General features: G+C 38.6%; 1 protein-coding gene across 1 annotated transcript in view; it reads left to right on the forward strand.

The window, feature by feature from the left end:
• Positions 1-8327, forward strand: part of LOC139468215 (neuronal acetylcholine receptor subunit alpha-10-like) — a 43011-nt gene extending 34684 nt beyond the window's left edge. Inside the window, exons 4-6 of the mRNA XM_071250039.1 lie at positions 728-837; positions 1268-1803; positions 7001-8327. Coding sequence (XP_071106140.1) covers positions 728-837; positions 1268-1803; positions 7001-7584 — 1230 coding nt within the window. The 3' untranslated portion in view covers positions 7585-8327. The remainder of the gene's footprint in view (positions 1-727; positions 838-1267; positions 1804-7000) is intronic.
• The last annotated feature ends 2948 nt before the right edge of the window (positions 8328-11275 follow it).

Genomic DNA, 11275 nt, shown 5'->3' on the forward strand with positions numbered 1-11275 from the left:
CACAGCCAAGGAGAACTTTCAGAAGGAAGCGATCAACCACTTTATCGAAATCTACGAACAAACATCTTAAAAGGCAAATATTTGCTTTCCAATTGTAGTGATTGATGCCTTAATAAAACAAATACTTTCTCCTTGGTCGCTGGTAGCTTTAATCGGGAATAATTGAACTGTTGCTGGAAGAGAAGACGCTATCCAGTGACCTGAGAACTCTAAAAGTTGTTCAAGCGATAGCTGTATCATGTGGACCTACCAGAAGACGAAAGACGTATAATATCCGAATGGGGACATACATACTACAAACAATGTCCACAATTAAATGTTGATAAGGTCTTGGTCTACAGGCTGTGTTTTCGAGGGGCGTATCTACAGTAACTTTGGCTATAAGATGAGACTTTTCTAAATGGACATTCACGCGCGATTTATAGAGGGAGAAACACAATCCATCAATGCAATGACGATTTTGTCCGTTTTCTGAAATTCAAATTTATAAAAATCGTCCCATGCAGTTCACATTACATCCTCTAAACGACGAAACCTGATTAAAAATATCATCGCCACACAAAAAGCTCGATGATACATAATTACAAAACCCTGTAGTGTTCATGCACACAGCGAAACATCGTTATATTCTATACCTTTTATGCAAGAGTATGATAGTTTGTGCCAAGAGTATGACATACAAGTTTAACATTGTCAGTGGACATTAATTGTTCTGACATTCCTTCAGGAGTGGCGAGACGAGAAGCTAACATGGAACACAACGGATTATGCCAACATTACAGTACTGAGAGTTCCATGTGATCTCATATGGCTGCCAGACATTGTACTGTACAACAGGTACCGGTATTTGTATATGTTTACATATTCTGGTGAATAGGTTCATTGAATGTAATTGGTATTTATCATCCAAAACTGGCTCCCACAGGAGATATCGCTTGGGTGAGATCAATCGATATCTATATTGTTGATAAAACAACAGTATTTGTATTCATTGTTTTACATCTCTGTTCATTTAAAAATACAGTAAGTATAATATAATCTATGCACAGATTACTAAAATATTTGCTATCATTGAATGCGTAAGAACGTACTTGTTCCAGGGCAAAATTGAATTGTGTATTTGTCTAATGCAGAGTAAAAAGTCAAATTATAGCTAATAACTATTGTAGTTTCATGGCATTGAGGTAACGTATATTGACACTGTACTCTGTATTGCATCCATGATTTGTGTCTATAGAAATAAACCTTATCCTGGTCACCCTTCCAGCGTGGACAACCATAACAAGAGGTACATGCGCAGTCTGGCAATGGTTGGCAGTGATGGCAACGTGTTTTGGCCACCCATCGTACGTTTTCGGTCATCATGTAAGATGGACATCACCTACTTCCCTTTCGATGACCAGGTGTGCCGTCTGAAGATGGGGTCTTGGGCGTACGATGGATTCCAGGTGGACGTGCTCAACAGAACATCGGAGGTCGACCTGTCCAACTTTGTGGACAATGGAGAATGGACTCTAGTGGATACCAAGGTTGTTCGAAACGTTATATTTTACCCCTGTTGCGATGAACCTTTTCCGGATGTGACGTTCTATATCCATTTAAGGAGGAGAGTGTTGTACTATTTTTTCAACGTGATAATACCGTGTATGTTACTGTCCAGCCTTTCTCTAACGGGTTTCCTCCTGCCCCCGGATTCTGGGGAGAAGGTCACACTCGGGCTCACAGTACTCCTAGCGTTTTCAGTGTTTATGCTGCTGGTTGCGGAAAACATGCCACCAACATCGGAATATATACCCCTTATAGGTGAGTAAACAGACCCATGAAGAATCCTCTAAAACATGTATGACCGAAGTCGGCTTCTGAATTTGTATAAATGTTTGTGTATAGAAGCATATTAGGTAAGGGTTATTCAACATGGCACAGTTAGGGTGTGAACGTGTTGAAACAACCGTCTTCCTGGTTATTGATACCGCTAGTTTAATACTGTAAACGTAACTGCGTCAGACCTGTAACCTGAGTCACGACGTTTAAATAATGTATGCAATGATATCTTAGTTTAACCTGTCTCGCCCGCATGTGATACCACTTCCAAGATCAAATTTGTGATTTACCATTCACAACTGAAGGCATTCAAACAAAACGATGGTAACTGAGAGTGCACTCTCTCAAATCACACTGTTATTGGCATATGAAAAGGTCAGCAGACATGTAAATTGTATTTCATCTGGACGAGTACATTTGCTGTTAGTTCCTGTCACTCGACGAAGAGATACACCATTTATACCAGAATATGTAGGAGAACGTTAGAAACAAACGTAGCTATGGTAGCGATGCAATGTGTGATGATGAGGAGTATTAACATAAGAAACTTGGATGGCGGGTTTGAGATCGGGTTGGGGTAGGGGACAGCATTGCGTGATACATGTTTTAATACGTTTTCCGAAATTGTAGGATTTACCTGGCAATAACTTCCTACAAACACTTACTCAGGACCATGTTGTTAGTCTTTCCATTTAATGATTTAGATCAGTCTTAGATATCAGGCTTGTCGCGTCGCAGTAAAAGTACCACTTAGCTTAATCTTAGCCAAACACTAAACTGGAACTGTCTCAAAACTGTCTGGTTACTCAGAGGTTGAAGTGATTCATCCAAGACTTGAATAGGGAAACTATGACTGCTACCCCGTCAGAGTACACCCACCATTAGACATTTGCCAACATCACCACTGATGGAATCATGATGTTCATTGAACGACAACCGGTTCTACATGTCACCTTTCAAAGCTGGAACACGTCTTCGGGAAACTTTCATCATCGCCATTGACTAAGTCTAGACGTCCTCTATGTTACCACATTGGTCTGTTCATATAGCGGACATTATTGGCAACAAAGGAGGGCGTAAGTGGCTCTTGCGAGTACATATCGTACGGTGAATACCACCAATATTTGCTGTTACTCCGTATATCCTCGAGCGTATGCTTATAATCCCTTTTGTCAATTGACTTAAGAAAAAAGTATTTGAGAGACCAAGGGTGGTTTCTGACTTCACATGGCATGTTTGGCAACGAGTGATTCTGGACTATATTTTACACGTAGGATCAGTTAATTATTTTCTAAAATAAAAACTCAAGACTAAATAAGTTGTAGGGAAATTACGCTTCAATTTTAGTGTTGCAGTTGCACTATGGTGATGCTGATTTCATTGGTATTTCAATTGCACATTTATTGATTAATATTATATATGTGTGTATATATTGCTGAGACCTATATTAACATTTATGACACTCGTTACCACTTTAGACAGGATGGTAGCTCTGTGGTTAGAGTGTTAGCTAATAGTCGAAGACATTCCCAACAACGGTAGCCGGTGTGCAGCCCACATTTGTGTTGTCCCACAGTGTGATATTGTTGAAATAGTGCCTAAAGCGACGGACAACAGTACAAATACACTCACTCAGTCGCTGTCTTGAAACTAAAGGAGTTTTAGTTTGTATGGGTAATAACTATTTCATTGGGACATGTTTCCTGATAATGACAAGAATTCAAGCTAACTATATTTCTCACAAATCGACAGTTATAATATATTTGAAAATAGGATTACAGTCCAACAGATGAATATTATCTTACAAAATCTTCCAAACAAACATTACGAGATCCATCGATTTCTATATTACCTCTTCAAACTTCTGAAATCTAGAATATAATAGCGCATATGCTTCAATAAAGCACTTTTATTGCATTCTTGAAGGCACGCGGAGCTTTTGGAACAGAATCTCCTTACACCACTCCCAAACATTGCATCGCAATTACGCTACAGAGAACGGTTGCGAAAGGTTACAGAGATAGGTCATCTTGCATATACTGTGGGTAGCGTAAGAGGCTTCTTTGTAAAACACCTTAGGTACGAACGATGGCATCAAAATGCCATTGATCAAACTCATCTTGAAAATCTAATCATTCTTCCTTCCGGTATCAGACTTTTTGTGCATTACATTTACACAGAATTAAACTCATTAACAATTGCCACATTTAGAATAAGATATTTTGAACAGATCTGATACACGTCTAGGATGAGGACGCGTCCAGATGACATTTATCCCCCTTTATCTTTAGTATCATTACGACACGTGTAATTTAACATGTAATTGAAACTGGCCCCTTTAAGCAGTCTTTGTCGGAAATGGTAAACGAACCATTGAGTCTATTCACTGTAGTTTTAGAGATTCTATCAGCGATCCTGATTGCTAGTTACTGGTAATTACAGACAGACTTTGTGACTATCCCATTAACCTGGAAGAATCCGTCTCTTAAATGTCAGTGCACGTGGGATACACTTAAAACACCTTATCTAACCTTTGAATTGGCTCTTCAGTTCTCCTGTGTTTTTAAGTACTTGCAATATTGACGTTATTTTAAAAAAAAATATTTATGCATAAATGGTAAAATAGTGTAAAAATCAATGGTGTATGACCAAACTGAATATAGTACCAATGTTAATATTGAATAAAATTTAATACTTATATATTCTAGAATATAAAATGGAGAATATAGATAGAGGAGGTTCTAAATATAAAATACAGATAGATGTATAGAATGGTACTTTATACATGCACTGTAGGCTTGTGAAACATACAGTTAAAGTAACAGTGGCAATTGTCACAAAATGTATTCTGATAAGAATATAAAAGTGTCTGTTCAGTGGTAAGAATGGTGGCTACAATGTTCAGATCATGGTCCCCACGACATGGCAAGTCATGCTACCTAAGATGCTCCTGCTAATGACACGCGTATCGATTGGCAGCCTTTGCCACACAACGTATATACGATTTTAGGATACTAAAATACACTTATAAATCGTGTGAAATCGGGGAAACACTGATCAAGTTATACTGCATCGTCTCCGATTGAATCTTAGATCAGACAATTTTGCCGCAGACAAATGCTTCCGTCCGGCACATCTCATGACAGCGTATACGTTGTTTTCTACAAAAAACTATAAGATATCGGAGCCTTGCAGAGTAGGAGATGCCATTTAGAGGTGTTTGTCGGTAATTTTTTCAGGAATTGTTGCCAGGATATTTCGGTCCATCAACATAATGTACGTTTCGGGATCAAACATATCGATGTTAAACATAAATCAATTTTTTCACGTAATGTAATTGGTGTCCAACATGGACAACCGAAAAAGCTTTATTGTGACCTCAAGGTTCATATTGGCCATTCGTTAAACAAACTACCGCGGAAGATTCATTTGAACCCAAAGACGATTCTAGAGAAATTGTCAAATGGGAGGGTTACATTTTATCAAAGTGTTACAAAATTACATCTTGTTACCTCCAAAAGTGTCAGTTATTAGTAAAGGATGAAGTGTGGTGGCACTTTCTTCTCAAGAAGTCTTAATCTTGTAATGTCTCATAAGGAGATTGCCGTAGTGGCTTCAAAGTCAGCTGCATCGAGTCTCCTCTTGAGATTTATTGTCCTGTCTTCTGCTGAAGTGCCACACTATAGATCAGTCGCAATTCTATTAGTCCTCACTCATAGAATGCCCCCTTGTGGTTTCAGCACCAGGACTAATGAATGTACTTAACGAATGGTAGCCAGGGTTGATAGGGTCGCTTTTCAAAAGGTATCGAAACATCGACATGAGGGCTATTGATAACTGGGTTATCATGGTTGCTGCTTGAATTGACATTCCCATGTTATGAAGTAACAGCCTGAAATACGGACCAATTATAGCAGGGTGAAATTTGCGTCCTCAGATGGTATTATCAAAGATGTCCGTGTCTGAATGAATCTTTCCTAGACGATGGATTGGTCTATTAGGATTGAATTTAGAATGGAATGTAATGATGGGTAGTGTTAAGGGTTTAACTTTACAATGGGTAAGTGAGTTGCGTATAACGATATTTACAGATTTGATGACAATGGCGATTTCGTGCGATCGTTAAGGCTGCGGAGGGTGATACAATATGACAATGCTGAGCTTACCTTGATAACCTGTATTATGACTTGCCGTATTTACAAGAATATGAATAGTTATTGTTATTCATTTTACATCCTATTCAAATGAGACTATTTAAATAAGACCAACACAAATGAATACATGTATGCGACAGATCCTAACGTATGCGTCCTATCAAGTTATGTCTCATAAGACTTAGTTCTACAAACAAAAAACCGGCACGTTTTCATCATTGATTTTTAAGAAGTGCTACTAAGCAGGAGCATGACAAATTGATCAATATATTTGCTGAATATGTCTCGCATACAGCGCGAAGATGGTTTCAAGTAGTTTGCTGTTGCTAGTAGGGAAATCTCTATGTTATCTTGTGAAACAGTTCATGAATTGTAATTCTTCGTTCAGGTTTCCGTGTTCCAAAGGACAGTGGTTATGGCTAATAATATCATGTGCAGTATAGGGTTGATCGTATTTGATCGGATGATGTCTTTGACCTGCAAAACCGGCTTATGTGGGCATTGTCGTGTAATTGTATACTGGTCAGTTTGTTGCCTCAATGCAATATTATATTCAACTAACATTAATTATCAGTGTTGATTCAGTGTCACCCAATGGGGACCGAGGGCAGAATATGACCAGCACCCATTGATGGTCATAAGGGTGACTAAATTGAGAACCCGTGTGGAGTCCGGGATACAATTGATCCCGAGCAATCTGTGCTAGTCGTAAGAGGTGATATAATGGTTGGCGGGTATACTCGGTGATTTTGTTGATGGTTTGTCAACGTACCCCGGCGGCTTGGATCGTTGTTCGTAATATCAATCCCTGGATTGTCTGGTCCAGATTCGATTATATACAGGCCGCCGTCATATAGCTGGAACATTGCTGAAATCGGCGTTAAATATCAAACAAACTGAAACACACACTCACACTTACCTAGTATAAGTAAGTTGTATCTTAAACTAAATGCATAATTTGTCAAACATGATTTTCCAAGACTATAGTCATTCAAATTCTTTCATCGTCCCCTTTGACATTGCAGGTATCTACCTGACCGTCATAATGGCTATGAGTGCCATTTCTGTTGCCTTGTCAGTATTTGTACTCAACTGTCACCACAAGGGGGGCCTGCTCAACCGTCCTCCCGTCTGTATCAAGTTCATAGCAAACATTGTGGGCAAGATTCTCTGTATGCGACTCAACTATCTCGGCAGGCGTGAGAGGCCAAGTAGACCAAGTTTCCAAGAGGTTCACGAAGACCCGTCAGCAGATGTAAGGACAGACTATCAGAATGATCCTCATAGGCTGGACCTGCACATGAACGGCCTCGTGGAGTCTGGACAAAGACCGAGAGCAGGCGGTACACCGTCTAATGGTGGTGTCCCAAGTTCTAATCCTGTAGCTACTATGGAGAAAGAAATAGTTCGATATTTGAGACTTCTTATGGAAGCATATGAAAGGGGCCGCGCAGAACGAGTGGCAGTGAATGAATGGCAAGAAATTGCTCGAGTGATGGATAAGTTCTTCTTCTCCATCTTCTTAACAATAACCTTGGTGTCAACGTTTGTGCTTCTTATCATCAGCCCTATGACTAAAACGACAGCCATTAGTGACTACAGCCCGTGATCTATGAGTGGTGGGATCAACTGAATTTCGACAGTCGCCTTGCTCTTTTGAACAAAATGATGTACTACCATTCATGCCGAAACACCAAAAGAGGATGGTTGGACATGAATGTATTTCTGTTGCATGAACCTTATTGAATCAAGTTGAGAAAAGATATTATATTTAGTGTGTTCTACACAATATAGAAAGGAATGGTATGTTAATTCTTAAGTAAGAACTTTGACAAATCCATTGTACTAATACCGACGGAAAACACATACATCTGTTATCATGTACATTGTATATGATATATTCTTGCTGATTTATTGTTTGTTATTATTCTTTCTGTGATATTTGAAAGTTGATCGTTGTGAAGCAAAATAAGGGTAATTTTTGTGCTCAAACAAATAGGCCGGGAAATTGTTTTTACACGAATTGTAATACTGCTTCTTAAGCTTCATTCTTTTGCCTATTCATGTGTTATAAGAGAACTTAGTTCACATGATCCCCGTGAAGGTCCGGGTCAGAATTGGTTCCCGGCCACCCGTGCTTGTCGTAAGAGGTGACAAATGGGATTGGGAGGCTTGCTTACTTGGTTGATGCATGTCAATCGCGGAGACCGATGTTCATCATCACTGGATCGTCTAGCCGGCGTCATATAGCTGGAATACTGCTGAGGGCGTCGTTAAACAAGAAACAAACAAAACCACAACTAGAACCTGTCCGTGCTATTATGTATGAAATGTGCTGGCGTATTATCGGTATCATCACTTTAGATTTATGTATGTTTTATATGTGCTCAATATGTGCTGTAATTTGTTTCATCTTGCCTAGAGACCGACCATTTGATATTCTGAGGGGTTCTGGGATTTTATGGGGGAAAAAATATCCCCGAAAATTCTTGAAAGAAATAGTCGTATTTCAGACTGTTGAAAGAAATTTGTATGCCACAAAAAATACATTGTTGTTTTTCTAACAAAACATTTCAGGCTCATTGTTTAGAATATCAAATAGTCGGACCCTTATTTCTCACCAGGATGATGAGACGGGACACCAGTTCATAAATGTACCTTTTGTATTCTACTAAACTGTTTTGTTAATATGGCTTTGCTTGGTATTATTTGTCCAAGGGTATTGGTATCATAACATCTGCACGATCATGTAACCATGACTGTACCATTATTCTGGTATGACGTCTTGTACTAAAACATTGTTTCTAAATGCAAAACTATTTGCTTGTATCACACAGGCTTCAATGAATAACAGCATTAATCATTCAGCATAACACATGTTTTATATAAACGCTCATTATTTACACATGGGTAGATATGTCATTAATAGAAAGTGAAATAAATGTATATATTTTGACAAAGATAATTGTATATTGTTCAAATGTTCTTTCAAAGACCTGCCGTGATTGTGATGGAATATTCCTAAGAGCGGTGTAAAACCAAACTCACTCACTCTTTCTAGGACGGTGCTTGTTTGGGCTGTCATATTGCTGAGTGTTCAGTGGTTCTTGGTCGTCAACCACGCAGTCGTTTTCCCATTGCTGCATTCATAGATGACGCATATTATCTGTTGGAAAAAGCCAATACAATGGTTGTACAGCAAACGGGTTCAGATCGGTCTGGAGCTGCACCCACATAACAAGTGGATGTGAAAACACTGTATTTAGGAAGTGGCTTGAGATAACCAATTGTCGGGAGAGATGCCAATCCTCAGACAACTATTCGAATGCATTAAACCATAACTATTGTCTTTGATTCTCAGAACACCATCCGAATTTATGTTTTGCAACGCAATCGTTGTCGTGGTATGATGGTACCGTCTGGTATTGATCATTATAGGGATAATGATAGATATTCCACAATGACGACTAAATTAGAACATGAATTCTGGAGACAGAACATTGATTAGCATTGTGCCCTATGTCGGCTATATATCATACCGCCTTATCGCTTATGTACAGACGTCGACTGAGCAAGTCCATGTTTTAAAAAAACAAAAGCTGAGGTTTTTTTTACGCCGAAAAAGGAACTAAATTATTTCCTTAATCGTCTTACGTTTGAACCGAATATATAACGTGACTCAATAGATGCAAAAAGCAAATAAATCACCGTGATGAAATAGATTTTTGCCCATGCTCTGCCTGAACATGGAATTAACATAGCTACATTTTTAAAAAGAACAAAATTATGCTTTTCAGTATGAACTCCAATATAGTAAATTTCAGAATAAAAAATAGATTTTTCTCTGGCTTTGACGTTTTATCTGTTTACAGATATATGTAACAATTGTACACACGTGCACGACCTTATAATAGATATAATTACCCAATACATTTAACTTAAACGCTCTGATCGTGTACTGAGTTGACACCTAAGCCTCAAGGTAGGTGTGAAGAAACATACACTGGAGTATCATTTTGTTGTTAAAGTTTGAAAATGATATAACGAGTGAAGGGGTATTAATGTTGTACACACTTCAAATAAGTTGATGCATTAGATCATGTTTATTGAATGCTGATCACACAAATATGAGATTAAATATGGGATATCATGACCTTACTTGTAACATCTTTGAGTGATATATACATGTTTTTTCAGATTGTATACACAAGAATTAGCAAGTTTTGAACATTGACAGCTCCTAAAACATCTGGTTTAATATTATAGCTGCACGTTATTCGTTAAAAGATCTTATTATGCTCTAGAAGGATGTACACCGCTATGCTAAACATGTTAACATCCATCGTTAGTTGATCAGGCCTACCAGTAGTGATTGGAAGGCCGCTTCCCGGTGTCAATAGCATTCGGCACATGCAAGTATTTGCTCCCCTGGACCAATCTCAAGACCATAATTATTCCGAAGCAGTTTCGCCAGCCTGTTCTTTATTCTCTAAATACGCTCCTCTCAATGGACACAAAAATATTAATTGGCGCAGATACTTGACGGGAATTTAGGCTGTAATCACATTATATTCGCATCAAAAGTTACACGCAAGTTACCAAAGTCACCTACTAGAATACATTAATAATATTAATCGTTTGCATTAAGGAACGGATATTTCACCCGGTAATGTACAATTTTAGAATGTTACCTATTCGTTAACGGATCGTGTTGCAGTGGTCCAACAACGTGGTCGTCTCTGCGTACCAATGTTAGAAATGGCTTTCAATCAAGCTACATCAATACATTCAATCAAGATACATCAATACATTCCATCATTCCTTAACCCGCCTATCTGTTCTACGGGATTCAGGTCGAAAACTTAAGCGTCGTCTGCAGATCAATATGCAACACTACAAGAACCGTCGAGTTCATCAAAATGAGGAATTCGTCATTTGTTTAGGATCCCCGTGAAATGAGCACTGGGACTACGCTTATCCCAAAGCCGGTTACCTCGAATGTATGCTGGCCTTATCAATTGTGCCTGTTTTTCATTTCCATTTCCTTATACATATGTAGATCGGTATGTGCACTTGAGATACTTTACTTTTATTAAGTATAATTGATTTTTTTGAAAATATTCAGACAAGGAAGGAAAAGAGCCATTATGTCATGTGTACTAAATTGTAAAACCTGTCCTGATGTGAAGCTATTTCCTTAAAGAAGCCGTATTGATCTTTCTGTTACATTGTATGCAACCTGTAGTCGAGATACAGGTTGAAGCTAACGTGGTGCAACACTGTGTAAGCACTGCCTGCTC

Source organism: Haliotis cracherodii, unplaced genomic scaffold (assembly GCF_022045235.1).
Source record: "Haliotis cracherodii isolate W230 unplaced genomic scaffold, xgHalCrac1.p SCAF_1, whole genome shotgun sequence".
NCBI lineage: Eukaryota > Metazoa > Mollusca > Gastropoda > Lepetellida > Haliotidae > Haliotis > Haliotis cracherodii.